The 27,793-nt window shown below is 31.2% G+C and overlaps 1 protein-coding gene across 4 annotated transcripts in view; it reads left to right on the top strand.

The window, feature by feature from the left end:
- LOC145278208 (small G protein signaling modulator 1-like) overlaps positions 1 to 27,793 on the top strand; it is a 359,099-nt gene that overhangs the window by 90,732 nt on the left and 240,574 nt on the right. For all 4 annotated transcript variants that reach the window (XM_080130507.1, XM_080130503.1, XM_080130500.1 and 1 more), the window contains exon 3: positions 16,848 to 16,923. In XM_080130507.1, the coding sequence (XP_079986633.1) occupies positions 16,848 to 16,923 (76 nt within the window). The remainder of the gene's footprint in view (positions 1 to 16,847; positions 16,924 to 27,793) is intronic.

The raw sequence follows: 27,793 nt of genomic DNA, 5'->3' as shown, positions 1-27,793 counted from the left end.
TTAGTGGTTTTGGGGGTGTGAGCAAATCTTTTCTGATCAATGCACTGGCAGATAAAATTACTCTCACATATCCTGCCATCAATGGACCCAGTGTAGTTATTTGTGCTCCTACTGGTGTCAGTGCTTACATTTTAAAAGGATCTACATGCCATAGTCTTTCAACTAAATGTGCAGCATGGTTCTACACCTAAATATGAACCATTATCAAAGGATAAAATAAAAAGTTTGAGAACCATGCTTGGATATGTGAGATTATTTATTATTGATGAAATAAGCATGGTTAGTCACTTGCAATTAGCATTTATTCACCAACGTTTGCAAGATGTTTTTGGTGATATTAGGAAACAAGTGTATCCATTTGCAAACATGTCAATTGTTGCATTTGGTGATTTATTCCAGCTTCCACCTGTTAATGAAAAACCTGTATTTTCCAAAATATCTATTCAAGATGCTAGAAAATCAAATTCGGGAATTGCTGGTATAAATTTGTGGTCATATTTCGATTATGATGAATTGACCATAAATATGCGACAAAAAGATGACAATGAAAACTTTGTTAATATTCTTAACAGAATTAGACTTGGGTCACCAACTGACCAGGATATTGAGATCTTGAAAAGGCATCGAATCAATCCTAAACAAAAAGCAAATATTGATCAAGTTACTGATCTTTTGCAAAATTTGCAAAAGAAAATGCATATTATTTGCATTGTACCAACAAATGAATCTGCTGAGGAAGTGAATTATAAAATTTTGAAAAAAAATAATATTCATATCATTGAAATTTCAGCAACTGATTCCAACTGAAGACAAAAAACCGTAACAAAAAAAAAATCAAAACAGACACCAAAAACTTCTAAACTTAAAAAGATTTCTGACACAGCTGGACTTGAAACTGTGCTTAAAATTGGAATTGGTGCTAGATGCATGTTGTGTCGAAATATTGATATTGAAAAAGGACTTTGCAATGGTACAATGGGTACAGTCACTGAAATACAAATGAAAGATGGCAAAGTTGTTGCTGTGACTGTAAAATTTGATCATATGGATCATGCAGTCAATGTTGAATTTGTGCAAGCGGACTATGAACTTTCTCGTGGCCTCTTTGTGACTAGATCTCAAATACCTTTGTCACTCAGCTATGCTTTAACTGTCCAAAGGTATTTCAGTCGATGGTATCATTGTTGACTTGGGATCTGATGTCTTTTCAGATGGAATGGCCTATGTAGCTTTGTCACGTGCTAGAAAGCTATGCAATGTCTATTTGATTGACCTTGACCCTCATAAATTGACCATGTGTAACAAAAGTGCATGGACTGAATATAATAGATTGAGGGCCAAAAGAGACAGGGTTGATTTGCCACCGCTTCCTCCTTGTTCTGTTAAGCCTCAAAGTTTGTCATTGTACAAACAGACTTATAAACAAAAAAAAACAATCGTTATAGATCATGATTTGAAGCAAAAACATAATAATCCAAATAGAAAATGGCCGAAAATAGACAATTCAATTTCTCAAAATAATTTGGACCTCAAATTGATCAATGAAAGAAATGCTTGTTTTGCTAACAGTATTGTTTAGACAATTTACCACCTTCCTTTGTTGTCTAACATCATTAAAAGCATTCCAAACATTGATTTGCCAATTCAGCAATTAAAAAGATTGCTTGTCCCTGGCACTCACAGTGTTGCTGATCTTAGAGAATCAATCGGAGGCGTTTTTAATAATGGCCAACAAGAATGTGCTATTGCATTTTGGGAATCTTTGATAAACAAGTGCCCTGACAGTGCCAAACAATTATTCACTTTTGAAGAAAGTAAAGTGATGAAATGTCTTAGAATACACAAACAAAACTGCCAAAGACTACAAGATAGTGAATGTAATTGCACCTTTAAAGTTGGCTGTGGGTTTCAAACCTTGCAGATTGCTGGAATACCACAGAGATTAGTTATTCAACTTCATCCTACTGATGGTCGACAGCAATTTAAAAGTTTGCTCAAAACTGATGCTTCAGTGCTCAAACATTGTATCAAATGTCAGCAAAATACTGAGCACTTGGAAAATGTCACTAGAACGTTTCCTACTGCAATGAAATATTTGTCTGTTCAAATAAATAGATTTATGTTTGAAAATTATAATCCTCGGTGAATTAATGCTGAAATTATGAATTTCAGTACAAAAAAACAAAATATTTTTGGAACAAATTTCAAAGTAAAAACAGCTATTCTACACACTTTGAATAGTCGATTTTGGGCATTATACTTGCATTGTTAGAAATAATAATAAGTGGAATATTGTCAGTGACACTAACTTTTCTAATAATGTCAATTTTCCTTCCAAAATGTCCAATATTGTTGGCATTTTCTTTGAAAAAATATAAAGGAAGCAAACATTTGATAAAAACAAGGTCATACATTCAATAGAAATAAATAGTGGTGGTTTTCGCTTTTAAAATTCAACCATCACCTAGGCATGGCATGAGGCTGTAACTGTAACTCTGCAGGCGAACAATAGCACTGTTATGAATCATAACTAAACTAGAGACAAGATTTCTGCTTCAAGAGATAAATGTACTATAAAATTTTAACCGGAAAATTATTTTACTGAAAACTATTGATCAACTATTGATTGAAACTATTGATCACTCTAAAAAGGAAGATACTAGAGTTAAAAAAACAACAATTTTATTTACACTCAAGCAATTCAAAATTTATCTCAAAACTGACTCTTCAATTCGCAAATATTGTCAACAAAATACTGAGCATTTGGAAAAAGCCACTAGAATGTTTTCTACTGCAATGGAATATGTGTGTGTTCAAACAAATAGATTTTTATTTTAAAATTACGATCTTCAATGAATAAATTCCGAAATTATATATTTCAATAAATTTTTTTTGCAGAAATTTCATTGTAAAACCAGATATTCTTCATTTTTATGAAAGTCGATTTGGGCATTTTACTTGCATTATTTAGAATAATAACAAGTGAAATATTATCAGTGACACCAATATTTCATATAATTTTAATTTTCATTCCAAAATGTCGTCCATCAATATTGGCATTTCTTTTGAAAAATATAAAAGAAACAAATAATTGAGAAAAATTAGACCATATATCCAATCGAAATAGCAAAAACTTGAGTGCTAACCTCCCAATCAGCGTGGTATGGGGCTATAACTGTATCCCTGCAGGCGAACGATAGCACTTTTATGAATCACTTAAATTCAGAATTTAAAAAAAATTTCTGTAAATTTTTTATTATGTAATACTTTTCCTGTGATCATTAGCATGTTCTATTAATTAATAAATATAATTCTATTATTTTTATTGTTGCTTATGTTGTTGATGAATAGAATTTTAAAAAGTTAGGTATTTTCTTGAAAAAGGATTTCGGCCTCAACAGAAAGATGTTCAACAAAATGTTTAACCATAAAATTTACCAAAAACTATTAATATTAAACTATAAAAAGAAAGATACTAGAATTTAAGCAAAAAATATTTTATTTCAACTCAATCAGATGTGCCTTATGCACTAATAAAAATGCAATTGGCATTTTGTTGAACTTTTTAAGATTTTAAATATTTATAAATTTTCTCATTATAAAAAACGATTATTATATTGACTATAATTTTTGGACAGAAGAAATAAAATGAATTGCATAAAAAACATTAGAAGACAAATTTTTAAATCATAAGAAAAATCTAAAGTCACTAAATTATCAATAAAGTTTGTCCTAATAATACATTTGTTAGATTAATTTTAATTTGGAAAGATAGAAGTACAGTTAAAACATCCAGAATCAGCGAATTCATTAAATTTTATCACAACAAAAACGATTGTTTTATTTCAATGCTATTGATAAGAAAACATTTTTTTTACTTGATTAAAATTAATTAAACATAGATTATATCTGTAGTATGTAAATATTTTTTTATAATGAAACAATTTATTAATTTTTGCTGATTTACGATTTTTTCATTGCCGGTTTTTATTTTGCAAATTAAAAATAATCCAATAATCTTTTTTGATAATGAAAAAATGTGCTGAGAATTAAGTGATTTTAAATATTTGAATATTTTTTTAAATGAACAATAAATTAAAATCAATTTACTAAATAATCATTTTTTTCAAGATTTATTTACACAATTTACTAATATTTATTGATATAATTGGATAATTTTGCATTGTTCTTCTAATGTTTTATATTGATTTTATTTCTTCTGTCAAAAAATTATAATCAATATAATAATCGTTTTTTATAATGAGAAAATTTATAAATATTTAAAATCTTAAAAAGTTCAACAAAATGCCAATTGCATTTTTATTAGTGCATAAGGCACATCTGATTGAGTTGAAATAAAATATTTTTTGCTTAAATTCTAGTATCTTGATGATAATGATATCATTGAAATGAACAACCTTTTGTGCTCCAGAATTAATTTTCTTCTACATAGTCACTACCATTCTTGATGCACTTTTGCCAGGAATTCAATGATGTATCTCTACTTCTGACACACGTCCGTGTAAGACTGAGAAAAAAATCTCACACCGTCAGCATATGCAACAGAGATGAAACTTTCAGGTTCAGTCATCATAACAATGCAATTTGCAATCCTCTCTAATCCATTTTGGCAGAGCTTAAAAAAATAGGTGTTACATTTGGAAATGCTCTTCACAATATATGGCCCCACTCCTAAGAAAAGAAAGAAACAGTTTTCATCGCTATGCGTGAATTATGTTTTGTTTCCATTCTTGAATAACTGAATGCGATGTAAGTAAAGTACAGTGTAATTTGTTTTTATCCTCCCCCCTCCACACACACACACACACACAGACACCTATCTACATATCCACAATAAAAGAAAATACAACTGAAAAAAAATTACGATACAGGCAAAATAAAGTTCAGGGAACCTTTGCTATTACTAACCATGCCTGATTCATGGAATTCAGTATCTGGAGCGAATGCAGAAGCTGGCGACTCAGTTGGTGCAAGGTTTTCATGACCTTCCTTATGAGACCCATCTGCAGCGGCTGAACCTTTTTTCACTGGAACACCGAAGACTGAGGAGCGACCTAACTTTGGCCTATAACCTCGTTCATGACCATTATAACCTCCTCAGGATCGTCTCTTGACTCCAACACCCAAACGTGGACTGAAAGAACACAACCTAAAGCTTTTATTGGAGATTTCGGCTAAATCAACAAAAAGCCGCATTTTCTATCTGCATATTGGCCCCCTGGAATAGACTGCTGCTTGAGGTTGTCGCTGCATTAACAAGATGAAGTTGGACAGGTGTTGGTTAACTGTATTGTCAACCGTCTAAATTTGCAGCGCCCCTCCCTCCCTCTTTGTTCACTTTCTGTTTTCTTTTTTCTCTCTCCCCACACCCTTCTAAACATGTAATGTTTTAATCTATGCTGAATAAATTCAATTGCATTAACTGGCAGAGTATTTCCATTGTCGATCAAAGAAAAAATATCAGACCTGTGTATGAAGTGTGATGAGATATGGAAGTAAAATCTGTCCAGTTAGGATTGAGGACACAATGAAATGATATGATGGATGTTTAATGTGATTCTTAAAGACAAACAGATCTGATAACATTGGAGGAAGATTAAATCCAAACAGAATAGTGAGACATATGCAGATAAAAAAAGACTTTGTTAGTATGGTCACCTTGAATGTGAGTTTTTGAGTTAGATGTAAAAGCAAGCATGTCAGCATATAAAACGGACGTTAAACTGAGAATCTAACTTTAATTATTGTCTTATCTCTCTATATATAAGCGAAAATGTGTATGTATGTTCGCTTTTTGTGTATGTCCGCAATAGGCTTTTTTCCCAAGCCTTCTGGGTAGGCTCGCTCATACTTAAAACTTTTTATATTGTGTCTAAATCATAATAACTACGAGTTAACAACGGGGGTTGCATGTGTATTTAATTAGCCCGAATTTTATCAGCTCGAAAAGCAAAAGCAAATGATCTGGCTTGCAGCACAAAACTAGGTCAGACACCATACCACTTCCTCGCACCTGTTTATTTCGCTTCATAAACCTTCATATGACGCCTTTATCAGCTCCTCCCCGAGATGGTTAGGCAACTGCCTTTTTCCCTTTCGTTTCCATCTTCGCATCAAGGCTTCGGGGTTTAATCCTACTTTCCTACTAAAACTTTTTTTTTTCTTTTAATGTTTTTTTTTTTTTTTACACAAACACCCGGGCAACACCGGTACCCCTCGCTAGTATATATATATATATATATATATATAGAAAAGGCAAAAGTGTCGCACGCATTTTTGTATATCCAGCAAAGGATTTGGGGGTGGGGGTACTATTTCTTACAACTGTTTATATACCCACTAGATCATAATATATATGATTTGCGAAGGGACGTTGTCTAGATTTTGATTGACTTTTATAAAATTCATACGATTCCGTTGTTGTGTGTTTGTTCAGCTTTTTAGTATAAATAAAGTGAAACTGATGATGTGAAGGCAATTCCCGGGCCTTCCTGCCAGGGACATCCAGAAAACAAATCAGCTTTGGTCAATGCAGTGAAAACTGTCATATCAGACAATTTCTATTCATTTGGACATTCCCATTTTTTATGGGAGCCGGTTTTCCCCCAACAACTTGGGAAAACAAAACCAAAACAACTGCCTTGCAGCCAAAGTTAAGTGCGGGATTTCATTTTTCCTATGGCATATTTGACCTCATTAAATTCACGCACATGTCGCATAACTTTTTAATCATTTAATTTCATCCACTCTCATTCCACTTCCTTCGTAGCGTTGGAGTAAGTTATCATGCTTGTTTTTTTTTCGCTTTCGCCTCAACGATTCAGGATTGAGCCTACCTCCCTCCCAAAACTTTTTTCTTTTACACCAACAAACATCCGGGCAATGCCGGGTACCCCCGCTAGTCTATAATATAAATCTCACCTGTCTGTTTAAATGTATGTATGTCTGCCTAAAACTTTTGACAGAGGCGACGGATTTTCACACAATCGGTATCATTTTGAAGCTCGACCCTTCGGACAACAAATATCGAAAAATTGGCTAACAACATTAATTCCTCCACTCTCAACTGGCCACTTTTTTACAAGGAGTGTTCGCTTTTTCGACAATATTTTCGAAAGTCATCCTCTCTTTTTGATTGACTAGCCTTAATTTAAACCTACCTCACTTCAGGTTTGGCGATAGACACAACAGCAAAGACGTCATGTTTTTTTTGTTTTTTTTTTTTCACTTTCTTTTCCTCCTTTGTGGTACGGGTTCGAGTCTTCCTGTCTACTACCATATATTTTTTTTTTTTTGTACTCAACACACACCTCCAAACACCCGGGCAACACCGGGCACACAGACTAGACTATATTCAACATTGTGAAGAATTAAGAATTCTGTCCACACTGTATTTTTACATTAGGTTATAAAATAATGGCTGAAAGCATTATTACCCTTGAGAACGAGCTAAAATCGTTTCTAAATCATAAAGAGTTCGACATGAGAAATTCATTTGTTTTACATTAGGGAAAAGGCCAAAAGGGAATAAATTGAAACCAATTTTTCGCTTTCACTCAACAAGATGATTAGAGAAATTCGCCTCCAATGTACATTTGCTAAGCAACAAATTGCCAGTTGCTATGATGGAAGAAATTGCTTTGAGTTTTAGATAGGGGAAATAATTAAAGAAGGAAAAAAAGTATGTCTTGTAGCTTTTGTCCGTTTTCAGTTATGCAATTTAGGTTTGATTATAATCTTCCAACAGAAATATCAAACCATGATTGGATACCCTTAAACCCTTTAATAAGTGAGAGTTCAGACCCAAAAATATTTCAATAAAATATATTTTTAAAATACTTAGATATTTGGGTGCAACATAACTGGAATTGAGATCTTAAAATGTTTTCAAAATCAACATAACCATGTGTGAAATCTCATTAAAATCAGAGATAAAACATTTTAATGAGGTAAGGTGAAGGTTTATTTTTCTTCAGAAACCTTTTTTATATATTTGCTAGCTGCTTGTCTACTGGCGTTGCCCAGGAAAATGAACTCCATGCCTAACCTGAAACCATTTTTTTACGAACACAATTAATGTTAAAAGCAAATCTCATGTCATTTTTTGCTGGTGTTACATGATATTAGTGATAGTAATTTAAAATAATATATGATTAAATTAACACAAAAAAATGTTTGTTTCATTCTACTTAGAACTTTACTAAAAACTTAGTATCTTTTTATGGTGATCATTCTTCTTCGAAAACGTTTTTATATCCTTGAAACTTTTATACAGACTAATTAAATTGATTGTAAAAACATTTTTGTTTCATAGCACATTAATCTTGAATAGGTTTTAGGAGTCTATTTTTTATACTTCAAATATTTAAGATTCTATTTTTTTATATGAATGGTTTCAGATTAATTTTTTTTTTTTTTTTTTTGTAACTATATACTTTAATTACCACCACTACCAAAGCAACCCTACTAAGTGGCTTCCTTCAAAGGAGGAAGTTTCATGGGAGTATGAAATTCACAAGAGGTCCCCAGTCATGCATATCCCTGTTAGGGGAGATGACAACGTTAGATTTTTGCAATTCTTTGCAGGAAGGGGTTGAAATCCTCCTACATACAGCGCTTGGTATTCCCAAATAGTCACCCATTTAGTACTGATCAGACTCCACGTTGCTTGACTTCAGTGATCTAACAAAAACCGGTGTTTCATTATGCCATATGTCTTGCATAAATCATAACAATATACTTTAATTGATAAACTCTAACCCATAGATGAAACCTTGACACAGTTCAGGTCAGATGACTTCACACTCCTTAGAGCTCCCAAATTGAGTCTTCACCATTAATTGCGGTTTTGTCATACCCTGGACATTAGGGAAGAGAGAGCTTAAGCAGCTGATAAGGTTTGGGAAATAGGGTAGGCAGAAATTAAAAATAAAGCAATGTAAGAACTGGGAACAATGTATTCACTACACATTATGTGCAGCCATATTTGTTTCTATATAGAACAGGAAATCTCTCTCTCTCTCTCTCTCATATATATCAATGTAATTGCGCCATTATGCAAAGATGCTGCCATGTTTTTTGGATTCCTAATGAACTAAGCACTTTACACTTGCTTAGCTACACGGTTTTATATCGGAATTTACAATTGCCATGTTTATCCTCCACTTATTGTTTGGCTAATAAAACACACATTTTAATTTGATGGGAAGAAAATCCGCCTTGAAATCCTCTTCTTTGTATCTGGATTTGCAATACTTTTTTTTTTTATTCTATTCATATACTTATTTATTCTATCCATTTTTTTTCTTTATTCTTTTGATATACTTATTTATTACATCCATTTTTTAAATTCTTTTTATATATTTATTTATTATATCCATTTTTTAAATTCTTTTTATATATTTATTATGTTCATTTTTTAAATTCTTTTTATATACTTATATATTCTATCCATTTTTTAAATTCTTTTTATATACTTATTTATTATATCCATTTTTTAAATTCTTTTTATATACTTATTTATTATATCCATTTTTTTAATTCTTTTTATATATTTATTTATTATATCCATTTTTTAAATTCTTTTTATATATTTATTTATTATATCCATTTTTTTAATTCTTTTTATATATTTATTTATTATATCCATTTTTTAATTCTTTTTATATATTTATTTATTATATCCATTTTTTTAAATTCTTTTTATATATTTATTTATTATATCCATTTTTTAATTCTTTTTATATATTTATTTATTATATCCATTTTTTAAATTCTTTTTATATACTTATTTATTATATCCATTTTTTAAATTCTTTTTATATACTTATTTATTACTAGCAGGGGTACCCGGTGTTGCCCGGATGTGGAAATCAAAATGGTAGTTCAACCCGGGTGAAGAGAAGTGTTAAGAAAAAAGTGATAGTTGGTGGGGGGTCAAAACAACAGTAGGCAGCCCGGGGGAAGAGAGGTATTAGATTTAAGAACATTTTTTTTTAATATAAAAACATGTTCAGTTGTGTTTGTACTGTAATTGCTTGAGGTATTACCGTCTGTGAATTTTTGATTAAAGAAAATAATCATTTTATACTAAATACTTAGTTTAAGGCAAACTTAGTTAAAGAAAAAAAAAGTTTTATTTTAAATTTTATTATTTTAAGTGACTTGAGTGAAATTCAAATGTATTTTTTTATTTAAGAAATCATCTTTGTTTAGTTTACGATTTTGTTTTTTCTATAATCAATTATAAAGTTTAATTAAAGTATTCCAGTTTTATATTGCAAAAATAATAGATATTTTAAAAATACACACATCCACACACGTGAATTTTTCAATCTTATGAATAAACTTCTTTCCAGTTAGCAAAATAAAACATTAAGAAATTTACGTGTGAGGCTTGAACCTACAGTGCATGTCATGCAAAAAAAAAGAAAGAAAGAAAGCAAAAAAAACACACATTTTCAAGTTTTATAAAATTCTTTGCAGTTAATGAAAAAAAATTTAAGAAATTTACGTGCAGAGTTTGAACCTACAGACCATGTCCTGCAAAAAAACAAAACAAAACAAAAAAAAACATGCTATCAACTTATTCACATCAGAATTTTCACGGCCTATTGTTTTATCATTGTTGCTTAGTGACGCCATGGAAAAAATGGCTTTACTGATGATAGATAAATTAAAATAACGGTTTCGATTATTTGTAATTATCAAGGGTATTCTGAGACAAAACTTGACTAAGATCACTCCCAGACTTATACACTAAAGTTCTGTAAATTTTAAAGAAAATCTGTTCAGCCATTTCAGAGTCTATAAGGAATGAACTCGCACACACAAACAAAGTAGACTTTATATAATTGTAGAAATAGAGATATACATTTTTTTTTTCATTTTTTTTTCATGTTTATTTATATCTATTTTTTGAAGTTATTTTCTTTAATCTTTTTTTTTCATTTTTTTCATATGTTTATTTATATCTATTTTTTGAAATTATTTTCTTTAATCTTTTTTTTTTTTTAATGCTTATAAATATTTTCAAAAAATATTTTTTAAAAGTCATTGTTGGAAGAATTCTACATTTTTAAAATAAGATCCCTTAATTATAATTGCAAACCATCTTTCTATTACGATTTTAAGATATCAATTCAAATACTTATAACTACATATTGTTAGTACGTTTGTTTTTTTTTTGTTTTTGTTTTTTTTGCAAACCGAACAAGGCACAAAGCCATTCGATGTAAAGAGCTAAAAAGAAAGTATTACTTCAAGATCATAACCAAACCAACGATAAGTGTTATATGGATAGATTCCAACCCAGAAAACAGCAATTCTTACTTCTTTGTCAGAAACATCGTTCATGGAATGTAAGGATTACAGGACAAAATAAGGGATGCAAGAGTTATGAGCCTACTGAAAATAATGGGTTCAGATTTACACTACAATGTACATTGGTCCAAGTTTGAAGAAAAGGTATTAATATTGCATGGTAATTGATAATTTCTTTTAGAGACTACTAATCACCATGCACATGTCTCCAAACTTGAATCTAAAACAAGCTCACTAATATTGAGCATTCTCCTCTATGAAAATAGCAATGAATATGATTAATATATATATATATATATATATATATATATATATATATATATATATATATATATATATATATATATATATATATATATATAAGCAAGTTTAAATACTTTAAATAATTGTAAACATTAACAAGTGCTTTATTATGTTTCAGAATACTTGGGATGATGATTGATAATTTGTGTTATTCGGACTACTGTTGTCATTTTGTATGTTATTCTTACAACATTTTGGTCAACGTAACCTCTGATGTCTTGAACTTGGGAATCTGTACATAATTTTTTATGGAACCTTTGGCGCAACCGACTAAGGAATTACTAGTCCGAAGTGACAGTCTTCTGGAGGTTGAAGGTTCAATCCTCTGTACAGGCGCTACTAAAAATACGATTACAACTTTTACCTGGTCATAGTTGATGAAATGAAAGCAAGTTACTTCCATATATTTAATAAAGGGTTGCATTCAAAATTAGAGTTTGATAATTTGCATCTGAAAAAAACGTTTGTTGAGACGGTAAAAAAAATGTTCACTAATAATTCAATTAAAGCAAAATAAAAAAAAAATATAAAGTTTTAGTTTTTAACTATTTTCTTCTACTTTACTATCATGTGATACATTAACTTATCAAATGGCAGAGTGTTAAATTCAACGGCATTATTGCATTCCAATAAATTCTTTCAATGAATTTCTATGGCATTTTGTAAATGAAGAAAAAAAAAAAATGTACAGGATTCCTTCTTACCAATGTCGTAATTCATATCAACTCCTCTCAAATTAAACTATAATTCACGATACTAACTCTCACCATCTATGCTCTTTCTCAATTGTCAGAAATTTTACTCGCTGTCCTCTCCAATTCGTCTTTCTTATAACCGCTATTCCTTTCATATGCAAATTAATGCCACATGTATATAAAGAATTCATCCACAAATTTAAGTTTTTCGTTCCCCCCCCCTCCTCAATCATGTCATATGATGGACTAAATAGAGGTGCTACCACTTGTGCGAGTAGTACCTTCTATTACACAATTTTAAGGGTTTGACAGTATATTTGGGAAGTACAATGCATAGTAAATAATCATCTTTAAGTAATTGACATTAAAATAAATTATAACAATATTCTCTCTTGGTATTCCAAATTAGCAACCTCTCTGCCGCAATTTTCTTCAGCATATCAAGAAACAATGAAACGAAATTGGAAATTGAAAGAGGTTTCGATTATACCAGTCATCATAGGAGCAACTGGGCTTATGAAAAAGAATTTTAAAAAGTACATAGCAAGCATACCCGGTGAACCAAGTGCAAGTGAAATACAAACGATTGGACTGAAAGGGACGGCTAGAATCCTGAAAAGATCTCTTTGTTGGATTCACTGAAATAGGGGTAAATGTTAGACATCTGGTTGGATGTCCCACCCCCTAGAAGAAAAAGGTTAAGAAAAATGGAAAAAAAAATGAGACAGAATTATAATTTATTTTTCTATCAAATAATAATGAATTACTTTGAATTGCTGTTCCTGAATATGTACACTGTAGTGCAAAAGTCTGGATCCGTAAGAAATTTGCTAACAATATAGTTTCCAAAAAATGTTTGAATTGATATCCACCTTCTTCCAAACACTTTGCACATTTTCTAGCATATGGTTTTAATTTCTTGTGTGGTGTTATCTTTTAATGTTTGTAAAAATTCTTGGTTTGCTAGTATAAGCCACTAAGTTGTCGCTATCAGAAACATACGCAAGTCTCAAATTCCTGCAAATTATGCACTAAATTTAAATGAAAACATTTGAAAACCTGAAAATGTTATGAAATGATAAAATCATTTTCTTATTTACTTTTTTTGTTGTTGTTGTAAAAATTCGAATTTTCGCTAATATCAAGGATAGGATAGTCGAATGTAGTTTTCTTTTCTTTTTCTTCATCATGTTATTAAGAGGTCGAGACACACAGATTTGAAACCGCACTGATATAAGACATTTTTTCTCTTCGGGAGCCCTCGACCTCTTATTAACAACATTATGAAGAAAAAAAAAAATATACTACATCGGACTATCCTCTTCTTGATAAAGCCATGTTATTGGCGAAAATTCGGACTTTAACAACAACGACAACAACAAAAAGTAAATAAATAAAAATTATTTTATTTCATAATATTTTCAGGTTTTCAAATGTTCTCATTTAAATTTATGTGACAAAATGTTTTCTAAAATATGTGACTCTCCATTTTTTTTTTTTATGCACCATGGCTAAAAATGATTGCGAGATAAAGCATAACCAAAAGAATGCCTCGATACATTCTGTGATTTTTCATAATGTTATGTTTGACGTTCATCTTCGTCGCCAACTGTTATGTTTGCAGGTTGAACCAAATAACGTATAAGGCAATACAAATGAAGACTCAACAAAAAAAGGTAGATCAATAAGAAGTGTATTAGAAAAAGTATATTCACAGTATATGTACATAATGGTTGTCAAGTAAGAGAGTCTTGGCTGGAGAACATATCTGCTCTCAGCTCGGCCTTCGGTGGCTTCTGGTTAACACACACTTAGACTAACCGAGTCTTGCTATTTATGTGTAATATTATCCACATATGTAAATGAGTGGGTGCCACCACAACACATAATAAAGTACATGGGTTACCTTCTATATGTTTTCATACTTCTGTACATGTTTCAGCATCCATTGTAATTCTTCCATTACAAAATCGGTTGTGAAGGCTTCTTGGCAATTCATTGTGTAATTGATTGCCTTTTCAGTACTAAGCGTTAAAAATATCTTACAAGTACTTTAATAGAATGTGCTATGATGAACTCATAACACTTGTGTCCCCTCGACATGCATACGGCAAGTAGCAAAATTCCACCCCTTTACTGTTGAGGTCCCAAAATGCTGGAAAGCTTTCCACTCTAAGTTTCTTCCCTTTGATTGCTAGACTTTGGAATCCCCTCCTGTTTTCTGCTCTTCTAACTGTACTGATAAGCAGAAGTTTAAATGTAATGTTAACAGACATCTAGTAGCTCAACTCCCCACCGTACCCTGTTAGACACAATCCTAAATAGTAGCCTGTTATATTACAAGTGGCTTATGCCTTGCTTGCGATGAAAATGAGTAAAAAAAAAGACAAAAAAAAAAAAACTAACGGAACACAAGCCGATGCCATTTATTTTATTTCTTCTGGAATTGTTAGATTTTTCTGCCATGATAGCAATCTGAAAGTTAATACAATTATAAAGGATACTTGCATGATAGAACTTAAATAACAAAAATCTCCAACGTAGCTTTCTCATGATTTCAGACTTTTGTTCAATCCTGATATATATATATATATATAGATAGATAGATAGATTGCTTGCGTGTTCTCAAAGCAGACGTTTAAAATTAACCATCTTTAAATAACTTCATAATAACTAAAGGGTTTATTTATATCTATATTCAACTGTTTAAAACCCAAACGCTTTTTAGCTTTGCATATAAAATGAACTACAATTCTTATATCTAACTAAAAAATAAATGCTATATATTTTATGTTTTCTTATCATTAATTTATAAAATTGAGAACAATTGTTGGAGCTCTAGAGATGTTGATGAAAAAATACAAGCACCATGAGGTGTAAATTTCTTTTAAAACAAGACATCATCTCCTGTTGATCAAGTTGGAAAGTGAAAAGGAATTAAAGGTTTTGGAAGGAGTCAGTTGAAGTCCAAATTTTTTGATCAGACAGTTTGAATATTGTGAAACATTAAAATAAGGAATCGGATATTTTGGAATTCTAGGAGTTGGACTTTAAATTATCTAAGCACGCAATTTTGGTTTGCAATAATTTTTCAAATTGATGCATAGTTTTTATTTCTGCATCAAAAAAAAACATTTTTTCAAAAATTCAAATTAATAGAATTGAGTTTTCAACTCCTAATTTTCCTTGTTTAATGTTCACAAATTATTTTGTTGTTCAGTGATAAAAAGAAGGCAATGATTACTGCTTATAGATAAGGGGGTCTTGGGTATGACTTAAAAGTATATCCGGTGATGAGGGCCTGATTTGGCAGCTTTGGGAAATGTGGTTATCCATTAATTATTCTAGGTTGACTTCGATGCAAGATGGTAATATCTGTTGAGGTTCCATCTATGATTTACAGACTATTTGTTTACAAATTTTATGCCTACGACAAATTAATCTACAAACATACATATACCAACATGTGTACAGTTTGTGCTTAACACAACTCGACATCATGCTGTAAAACTAAGCAACCCAACAACCTTATAAAGAGAAGTAATAGATTTATGGCATAGATCGATCTATATTATATTTTTGTGAAGGTAGATGATGTAAGTTTATCACCAGCTAGATAGGAATTGTCGACAGAACTGGGTGTAAATATTAACCAGTATCTCTTGAGATTTATTCTAGATTTATTACTAAAAAAATGTTACTAAACATTTTGATATGGCCTGCGAAAGGGATATATTCGTTTGAAGTAGCTGAGTGGGCTTTGCTTCAGTTTCAAGTAATAATCTGGTGAGTCACCTTATTGAATGAGTGTTTGTGATTAGAGCTGGTATTCCTTAGCATGAGGCACATAGAGTACCTTCTTTTTTTTATGTTAGTCAATAATATCTTGTGATTAAATTTGATTTATGAACCGGTTAAATCTCATTTATAAAATTCACTATATCTGTCTACATTTTTTTTCAAACTGAGATGAAAGGATTAAAGGTCGCAGAGAAGCACAAGATGGTTCGAATGATTACATTTTTTGTGGGCTGTTTTTTATGGTTAAAATAGTTAAGGAGTCAAAATTGAAAGAAATTACAACTTAGCAAGTGTGTAGCGTAAGCAACATATTAGCCATGGTGTTTCTTGACGCATGCGTTGATTGACCTGGCACATCCTTGTACATAAAAGTATATATTGTTAATTTACAACGATTTCAGAATTCTTGCTTCGGTTGAACTGTGGTTAACGTGAATGGCCAGTAACAGTAGAATTAAGGTTTCAATTCCCAGCAATTCTTTATTATTTTATTTTCTATTACATTCCTACATTCATAATGTTATTATGTAATATTTTTACAAAAAGGCAATAATTGGATAAATCAAGATATATCTTATGCCTCCCTCCACTAGTATTTGCTAAATTTAAATTATTTTAATCTTTATAAGTAAATGGTTATGTTTGAACTTACTTTTATTTGCTTTTCATTTTTATTTCCAATATTTTTATTTATTTTTATAACAGGTGAAACAGATTAGTGAAGAAGCTGTTACAAGGAAATTTGTCCATGAAGAGAGTAGCAGTATCACATCTTTATGTGGTCAGTACAGTGATTTTATTTTTCTATGTTATAACTCTTCCTGATGACACGGATGTATTTTTCTCATATTTGTTCATTCAAAATGTACATTTAAAATTAACAAAAGAATATAAGACTATAAAAAAAATGCAATAAAACATATGCATAAATAACTTTTTTTTTTCCTTTTAAATCATATTTTGACGATGTTTTTGAGATGAAATGTTATTTACGTGTTTTTGAACTCTTTTTTTTTTTTTTATTGCTGTCATTTTGACTGTTATACTCTCTCACCTTCTTCAGGTACCTTTCATCACAATCAGTAAAATGTTTTTTGAGATGAGATGTTATGTGTTTTCAGACTCTCTTTTTTTTTCTTTTTTTTTTTTTTTTTTTTGATTGCTGTCATTTCCATAACATTTTGCCTGTTATACATCTTCTTCAGGTACCTTTCATCACAATTGGTAAAATCTTGAGATTGCAAACAAGTATTAGATATCTGAATGGGATAGAATCGGGAATAAAAGCAATCTACCACAGCAAATTAATTAAAGGAATAAATAGAAGATAACCGAGAAAATGCACCTAAAAAGAGTAGTGGATTAGAAAAGTTGAAACATTGTGAAAATGGCAGTCAAGATGATTGGTTGGTTGGCCATTTTTGTTTTACGGCATATCAACCCTTTTCAGGTCATTTAATGCCGAATCCAGATTTGGAAGAAAGTTTTTACTAGAATATATGATCCGCAAGCTCAAAAAAAAGGTATTTCAAATAACCAAAAGCCCCTCAACCTATACTCACTGGACCATATATGGTGATCTCATTGCCTTTTATTATCATATGTAGCAACTATGTGCCGTGTAGCTTCATCTCCACATAGAGGGCTATTAATAGTTTTGAGGATGATGACATTGATGAGTTTCAAAAAATTCCTACAAACAATGACTTAAGCCCTTCAACTTATACTCAGTGAAGGTAGTTGCATGGTGATCGCGTCTTCACTTTTAACATGTGTGGCAACTATGTGCAGTGTAACTTCATATCATCTCCACAGAGAAGAATTTGATGAAAACTTAGAAACTGTACCTGGGATGATTTCGGTTGAATCATCGAAATATTTTTTCCAGGCTGTGGTCAACCTGCATATGTTCAGTTTTAGGGCAGCATTGGACACATTGTAGCTGTTGACCCTTAGCTGATTAGTTCTGTCCATAACCCTTTTCTCTCTTTCATAACTCTTTTATATGGCTCTAATTCTGTGCTAATCTTTTGGCAATATATTGAAGTTGATTGAATTTATATATACTATATATTATTTATAAAATTTTGATTTTAAAAAGAACATTCATGTCTTTTCAAGGCTCTCCAATTTTTTTTTTTTATTATTTAATGAACACAATTTAAAGAATCAAATTAAAAAGAAATGAATTTGCTCTAACTCTACAGCCCAGGTTAGAATGCAGAATGCGACTTGATCTAATTGCATTCTTTAAAAATTAAAAAGACTATAAAAATCTTGCCTCAAATAAAGAAATGGCTTCTAAAAAAATTGATTAAACTTCATGCTATATATTTTAAATCTTAAAAACTTGTATGGAAGGTCTGATAAGATTCTTGAGTTTCTTGAGAGATGTATTTATATGTTGTGTCCAATTTTTTAATTGAAAGCCATGGTTAATTTTAGAAGAGTTTCTGATGAGTAGCTAATCTGTATAAGTTCTAGAGATGACAAAGAGTTTTTGGTCGATAGCTGATCCATGTAAGACTAGTACTTAAACAATTTTCAGGTAAAGAGCAAAGATCTTTCTTGTGTGGATACGAAAAAATTATGTGCAGGAATTCTAAAAGATCCAATATTTTTATGAAGCAATTCCAGTTTCTGATTGGTTGCTAGAAGAACGTAGCTCCATTTGATTGGTCAGTTCCTATCACCAGTGTCTATAAATAGATTCTTAAAATTTTCTTTAATCATACCCTCATTTATATAAAAAAAATACCGCAACACCAATAATCTCATTGGAGAGGTAAAACTGCTAGAATTATTTGGGAAGGGGGGTGCAAGATATCAACTGTATTGGATTGAAAATGAAAAGAGAACAAATAGTGTTGGTATTTTTATTACAAAGTGATAAGGAGATAGTCATCGAAGTTAATTATCTGAGTGAGTGAATCCTATTGAAGTTGCTGGTTGGTGAGAAAATTTTCATAACTATATCTATTGTATTGTGAGTGAAGATGTGGAAGATGAATTTTATGGCAAGTTTATTGTAATAAACTAGTAAGATTGATGAGGAGGAAGTATTTGCTGTGGCAGAAGATTTGAATGGTCATGTTGGAAAGATACCTGGTGATTTTGAGGGTAGAGGAAATTGATATGATGATAGGAGTATAGAAGGAGAAACAATTTTAGAGTTTGATTTTGCAATGGACATGTTGCTAATGCATTTTTTTTTTTTTTTAGGAAAGTAAAGCCATTTTGTTATGTATGTCTCTTGTACAGTGAAGTTAATAAGTGTAATAAAGAATGAAGTTAATAAGTGTAACAAAGAATGAAGTTAATAAGTGTAACAAAGAATGAAGTTAATAAGTGTAATAAAGAATGAAGTTAATAAGTGTAACAAAGAGTGAAGTTAATAAGTGTAACAAAGAATGAAGTTAATAAGTGTAACAAAGAATGAAGTTAATAAGTGTAATAAAGAATGAAGTTAATAAGTGTAACAAAGAATGAAGTTAATAAGTGTAACAAAGAGTGAAGTTAATAAGTGTAACAAAGAGTGAAGTTAATAAGTGTAACAAAGAGTGAAGTTAATAAGTGTAACAAAGAGTGAAGTTAATAAGTGTAACAAAGAGTGAAGTTAATAAGTGTAACAAAGAGTGAAGTTAATAAGTGTAACAAAGAGTGAAGTTAAAAAGTGTAACAAAGAGTGAAGTTAAAAAGTGTAACAAAGAGTGAAGTTAAAAAGTGTAACAAAGAGTGAAGTTAAAAAGTGTAACAAAGAGTGAAGTTAAAAAGTGTAACAAAGAGTGAAGTTAAGAAGTGTAACAAAGAGTGAAGTTAATAAGTGTAACAAAGAGTGAAGTTAATAAGTGTAACAAAGAATGAAGTTAATAAGTGTAACAAAGAATGAAGTTAATAAGTGTAACAAAGAATGAAGTTAATAAGTGTAACAGAATGAAGTTAATAAGTGTAACAAAGAGTGAAGTTAATAAGTGTAACAAAGAGTGAAGTTAATAAGTGTAACAAAGAGTGAAGTTAATAAGTGTAACAAAGAGTGAAGTTAATAAGTGTAACAAAGAGTGAAGTTAATAAGTGTAACAAAGAGTGAAGTTAATAAGTGTAACAAAGAGTGAAGTTAATAAGTGTAACAAAGAGTGAAGTTAATAAGTGTAACAAAGAGTGAAGTTAATAAGTGTAACAAAGAGTGAAGTTAATAAGTGTAACAAAGAGTGAAGTTAATAAGTGTAACAAAGAGTGAAGTTAATAAGTGTAACAAAGAGTGAAGTTAATAAGTGTAACAAAGAGTGAAGTTAATAAGTGTAACAAAGAGTGAAGTTAATAAGTGTAACAAAGAATGAAGTTAATAAGTGTAACAAAGAATGAAGTTAAGAAGTGTAACAAAGAATGAAGTTAAGAAGTGTAATAAAGAAAAGCAACAGTGTAGGAGTAGGTGAATAAAATGTTTAGTAAATAAAGTTATGTAAATCTAGTTAGAGTGAAACCGGAAGAGCAATATACAAAATAAAGAGGGCAGTTGAAAATGTCAGGTTTTAATATATACTACAAAGGATTATTAAAACCATGAAGTATTCAGGAAAGCCAAACAGATGACAAATACAGATATCATTGGAGAAAAGTGCATTTGAAATGACAATGCAGTGTTAGCAATAAATGAACAGGACAAGAGTGATACTTGGAAATGTTACTATGAGAAATTGTTCAATAGTTTTTATGAAACGGTAAACATTTAGAAGTTGTAGGAGCAATATCTGGTTTAGCTATAAGAATTGAGAAAGAAATGGTAGAGAAAGTTATGAATAAGATAAAAGAAAGATGAGACTGAAAGCCTCTCAAGCATTGTTGCAGAAATGTTGGTGATCACAGACTTGATTAATTGAATCAGAATAGTTTTCCTGAAAGACTGAGAGACCTTAGTACAATTATGCATTGTTATTAGGTTGGTGCAAAAATAATGTCGTTTTTATATATATAGTTGAATGTCAAAAAATGACATTATTTTTGCACTAACCTAATACAAGAGTAAGCATAAGATAATTATAGAGATTAGGATTGATGGATCAGATTCTGAATGTGATTAGGATAATAATTGGGCAGCAAATAAGATAAGCATATATGCAGTTAGGTTTTATGTGTGAGTAAAGTACCACTGGTGTTATATTTATTCTGAGACAAGTAATAGGAGTATTTTTTGATTCAATTTTCACCCCAAACAAGGCACAGTGCCACTTTGAAGTAGATTACTATCGGGGCATAAGTTGCAGGGACATTATGAAGGGAGATGAGCAGCAAAATGTCTGTTCATATTGCACTTGAACTTCTGCAAGTCAGTACAGTTGAGAAACAGAATCCCGGAAGGGAGTTCCAAAGTCTATCAGTTCTGGGGAAGAAACCATTGGAGTAGAAGGCTTTCTTACACCTAGGGATCTCTACTGTGTATGGGTGAGATTTTGCTGCTTGTTGGATTTGTTGGGGGCATTTATGTCGAGGGGGTACAAGTGCTTGTAGTTTGTCAGCGCATTCACCGTTAAAGTATCTTGGTAAGAAGAACCTATATCTTGCTTTTGTAGATCTGGAGAAAAATTTTGACAATTTGCTAAGGAAGGTTGTCTAGTGGACTTTGCATAAACTAAGGATAAACAAGTGGTTGATAAAGATTGTTCAAGCAAAGTACAAAAATGCTCAGTTGTGTTAGAATCAAATTTAGTAACAGCTTTAATGTTAAAGTAAAAGTACATAAGGGTTCTGTACCAAATCTGTTGCTTTTCGTTCATGTCATAGATGGATTATCCAGAGAATTCTGCATGGATTGTCCAGAAGAGATATTGCATGCTAATGATTTACTACTTGCCTATGAAGCAATTGAAGACCTACTTGTTAAGTTGAAGGAATGCTATGAAAAGCAAAGGTCTGAGAGTGAATGTTAGAAAAACCAAAGTGATGATCAGTGGTTGTAGTGTTGGAAAGTTCTCTCTGCTTAGTTTGTGGAAAGAGAGTTTGATGCAATTCAATTTTTTTAATATCTGCTTAGCATTAGGTGCACAAGAAGTGGAATTAGATGTAGTTTGAGGGAGGATAACCAACTTGTGTGCAAGAAGTGTAAGACAATGTAGATGGATGAGAACTCAGATGAAGAAAATGTATATCTGGATGGCGAAGCTGTTCAGATTGTCTAGAAGTTTTTTTATGTTGGTGATACTATTAGAGAATAAAATGATGCAGGTGTAATTGCAAGAATTAGGAGTGGATGGAGTAAGTTTAGAGAACTTATGCCATTACTAACCAGAAGAGCATTATCACTGTTGACCTTGGCTAGATTCTATCAGGCATGTGTATAAAGTGTGATATTTGAAAGTGAAAACTGGCCGGTAATGGCCAAGGACATGCATTGCATGGAAAGAAATAGTGTGAAAATTATGTGATAGTTTTAAAGACCTGCTTGGATTTGATGACCTCAAAAGAAGGTTAAATTTGAATAGTAGAAAGATGTGTATGCAGAACAGGAGACTTTGATAGTATGGCCATGTTGAAAGAATTGATGAGACTTCTTTGATTATTAGATGTAGATCAGTGGAGATAGCAAGTTCAACTCACAGAATAAAGCCAAGGCAAATATGGAAGAACCTGATGAATATGGATCTGAAAAATAAAGACCAGGCCAGAGATAGATTACTTTGAAAGCCAATTTGTAAAAGCCTGATAATTATGATGACATCAATTATGAACAATTTTTAAATGATATATATTTCAATGAAAACAATTTCGTCATTCCTATCTTCAATAAACATCAGGATTTCTTTCTTCCTTTATTTTCATAGAAAGTAATTAATTCCTGGATTAAACTGCCGGAGAATGTCAAGAATGTAACCAGTGTTAATGGGTTTTAAAAATAATATTGAACATTGTGGTATTAGTCTAAAGAATATGTTGTGTAGGAGATTTCAAATCACGCTGTGAAAAGAATATGAACAGGAAAATTATATGATAAAGAAAAAGTAGAAAAGAAGTAAAAATTAAAAAAACAATTAGTTACTTAATTTTGTTTTCTTTTATTAATGTTGAAATGGGATTATGTGTGTGTGTGTGTGTGTATATATATATATATAATATATATATATATATATATATATATATATATATATATATATATATATATATATATATATATATTTTGCTTTTCACCCATGGAGGCATGAATAAGAATTAAAACAATTTTCTCCCCTTCATTAAGATAAACATTTGTCCTGTTTTTGGATTTTTTTCTCCTTTTCTGAATGACTTTCCAATTAACAACTAATTAGTTGACAACAACAACAACAACAACACCAGGCTATTAGACGATTCTAGTTTTATCAGGAATGATGAAACCTCATTTAAACAACATCCACAAAACTTATTTTTGACAATTCGCATCGCTATTTTGTTCTCTCTCTCTCTCTCTCTCTCTCTCTCTCTCTCTCTCTCTCTCTCTCTCTCTCTCTCTCTCTCTCTCTCTCAAATATTGGATTGGTAATTTAGCAAAAATAATGGATAAAATTAAGTTAAAATTACGGATAAATTCTTATTATACATTAGGGCAGGTTGACTTGTCACTTTGTTTAGTAAATTAACAAGATCTATGATTTTGTCTTATAAGAACCGATACTAAATAATCGATTCTGAAATGTAAAAAATAATTGCACATCTAATTTTAAAGATTATATGCTAACACATTTGATTTCTGAAGGATCTAGCCAATAAACTGACATTAAAATTTCACTTTTTTTTTATTGGTTAATCCATTCTTTTTTACGACAAAAGACTAATAAAATTACATTCTGTTCATTCTAAACAACTATCTTTACAGAATATGCAAACGTCGTGGATGTTTATTTACAAATATTTGCTTTAATCTTCAATTTGTAATGCAATTTGAACATTTTTTTTATTATCATTAGTGCTAGGCCAACAGAATATTCTTTTCATTGTTTTGACTCTCGAGTATATATCCATTGATATGCTTTTATATAGCGTGATGTGGTTCTCAGTTGATTAACTGTGTCTGTGTCGGATATCTACTTGAGAGTCAAAACAGTAATAATATTCTGTTGTCCTAGCCATACTTATCATTTTCAGTTTACATAGTAATTCTTTATTTTCAGCTTTTTTTTTTTTTTTTTTTTTTTTTTTTTTTTTTTTTTAATAATTAATATTGCTTCCATCATTAACTATGTAGATTAAGCATTTATTTTTAGATGTATATGAATTTACAAAATGACATCTCATTAATTTACTATTCATTATTAGGGCTAGGACAACAGAATATTCTTATTGTTTTGACTCTCGAGTATATATACCCGTTGATATCTTATGTTTGTTTTATAGAGTAATGTGGTTCTCGGTCGATTCACTGTCAGATAGATATATACTTGAGTCAAAACAATAAAATATTTAACGAAAACTCTTTTAAATTATAAGTTAATTTAAAAGTGAATACATATCGGAAATTTCAGGAAAACGTTGTTTTTTAAGGCGTCGATAACGTAAACACGATTTTGGTCTCGCATGTTCATTATTTTCGTATGCTGTAAATTTTTTTTTAAATGTTACTAGTTTATTTGAAGCTTCTTCTTTTAAATGGTATGAAAAGTATTAAATTAAATTAGTTACACCGTGTTACATATGGGAGGGGGGTTAAATCTGTACCTAGCGTTGGAGGTACCTAAAGAATCAAGTTCTGTGAATTTCTTTTAACACTATCCATTTATTTAAACTTTTCCCAGAATTAAATTGGTTTCATTCTTTTTAAAAGTGGCATTACTTCGTATACACCCCTCTTTTTATTATTATTCAAAATGTTTTTTTTTGTTTTAATAAATAGGATTTATGTTGATTAAATTGTGCACTAAAATCTAAGTGATCTATTCTAGAAGAGTGTGCGCATATTTTAGTGGACTGTTTCACTTTTGTTGTGTACACAAAAAGGCACACGTGTATGTGCGTAAGCGCGCGCGCTTTACTCTGCCGCCTCCTCCTCCCACCATTTATCGATTTCTCATCTCTATGTAGGCGTAATATGGATGTTACTGACGTCAGCAGTGACGATGACAACAGCCACTGCTCCGACATCCGTGGCCTGTTGATATACGCACAGAGACTAGCTAAATCTTTGTTTTTTTTGTTTTTGTTTTTGTCTTCTTGCCAGTTAGCTAGATAAAGTCTGTCAAGACAAAACGGAAATAATATTCAACCCATCATCAATGATGCTCCATCATTTTATGCTCTTTATTAGACTATCCATTTGGATTATTAGGATTATTTACCTTTATTGCTTGTTTTACTTCTTAACAATTATATTGGAACAGCCTTTTAATAGGCTGTGGAGTTTGGTGCACACTGTATTGACATGAAATTATCTGTGTGCTGATGGGTAACTGAGATATCTGGTATTTTGTTTTGAGTATTTATACTCGCACAAAAAGATAAATAAATAATAAATGCAATTCATTACTAAATTCTATAAGCCGATTCGTTTTACATTTTCCAGCAAGCTTTTAAAGGATGAGTGTAACAATGTACCTTGTGTATGCCTTTTATATTTGATCTGTATCATTCCATTAAATAAAATATTGGAAAAAAAATTTATGGCTGCCTCAACACGAAACCAAAAGGAGATTAGTTAAAGACATTAAAATATGTCTGGTATAATATGAAAATGATGACGTAAGACTTTTTTTATGCATGTTTTGAATTCAATTATTTTGTGTGTGTAGGGGGGGGGGTATCTATAAACACTAAGTGTTTTGTTTTTTTCTTTAATTTATGCTGTTGCAGATATTACACATATCCATTTCCTTCTATATTTTTCTCGTCTAAATCCATTTTCATTCCATATAAAAATAACTTTCCAACAGTTTTTTTGAGGAACCTGCACTTGTCTCTGAGGAGTTGTTTAATTGTTTTCCACTATTCAATAAAACACATGTAAGACATACTACATGAAAAAAATATAATAATAATTAAAAAAAAGTCCTTGAGTAACCTCCGGTCCTTGATAAGTGGTGATTATATAGTTAAAAAAAATTATTAGTGTGAATTAACTACATCTTTTGGTTTTGGAATGATAACTAATAGTGTGTGTGTGTGTGTGTGTGTGTGTGTGTGTGTGTGTGTGTGTATGTATATATATATATATATATATATATATATATATATATATATATATATATATATGTAATCGTGACACCGTGACACCCTGCACTGAAGAATCCCGAAAGATAGTAATCGTGACACCCTGCACTGAAGAATCCCGAAAGGATGAAACACTAGTGTCTGTAGGTATTTAATTATTATAGTAAAAAAATAATTATGACAGCCCCTTTAAGAAATTCGTTTCTTATCGTTGAGCACTTTCCGTTGAATTAAAAAGTCGGTCAATTTAGCTCTTATGCGTAGATCATCGTATAACGATTTGATCACTGTCTGTCTGACGTAATGAACATTTAAATTAAAATGTTTAAAATTCAACGCTATTTCACACGGTTAATAGTAGCCGAATGGATACGGCCTCCGCTAATCGAGCCAGAGATGTCTCGTGTCGCGGGGTTCGAATCGTTCGACTGGTAGTAATCGTGACACCCTGCACTGAAGAATCCCGAAAGGATGAAACACTAGTGTCTGTAGGTATTTAATTATTATAGTAAAAAAATAATTATATATATATATATATATATATAATATAAAGCTGAACGTCTCTGTGTGTGTCTGGTCACGAATAGGCTTTTATATGGTTGACTATTATAGAAAACTGATCACATATAATGATAGATGTATCGAGACACAGGACAGAAAAAATATATGAAGTATAAATCTTCATTGTTAATCTGAAATGTATTAAATTGAAAGTATGTTTATATTCAATCAAAATTTAGGATATTGAAATGTTTTCTTATTTCATTTTGCAATAAATATATCAAAGAATTGATGTTTGACTCCTATAAAATTAAGCCATTTATTTTATTGACAGGCATTTAAACCTTAATTTCTACATACTAAATAGAACTTCACCTTCGTAATATAATGAGCATATACAGAGTGGAACGATAAAATTCTCGCCCTAAAAAAGATGACTATTCCATTTCTGTTTTTGTTTTTTTTATTTGTTGCAAACCATCTACCAGGGCCAGTTGTGTACAAATCCCAATAGCCATAGGAGCCTTCTATCATGTCTATATCAATGTTCAATGAGCGAGATCGGAGATGCGTCACTGTACAACTCGAGTTATGACAACAGGGCCATAGTCAACACCCTCAAAATGTATCGCTGGATTGCCATAGATAATAGGGATGTGCTCAAGGTGATGAAAACAATAATCCCCTGGTGTAATCAGGTGGGCGCTAGCGAGCCCTGGGTGTGGCAGCAGGACTCTGCGCCAGCCCATGTCCAAAGAGACCCAGGTTTAGCTTCAGAAAGAGTGCTACACTGACCACCCTCTTCCTTCAACCTGAACCTGCTGGACTACTTCGTTTGGTCATATGTCGAGAACATCACCAACATGACCTCCCACAACACCAAAGTTAGCCTGATCGCCGCTATCCACCGAATATTCACCAAATTCCCACCGGCACTCGTGGAAAAGGCATGCTCCCAGTTCTTGACCCATATCAAGGTGGTG

Source organism: Euprymna scolopes, chromosome 1, assembly GCF_053919585.1.
Source record: "Euprymna scolopes isolate OS-2025 chromosome 1, ASM5391958v1, whole genome shotgun sequence".
NCBI classification, from domain to species: domain Eukaryota; kingdom Metazoa; phylum Mollusca; class Cephalopoda; order Sepiida; family Sepiolidae; genus Euprymna; species Euprymna scolopes.
The sequence above is the reverse complement of the archived record's forward strand: the minus strand, read 5'-3'. Positions and strand labels throughout refer to the sequence as shown.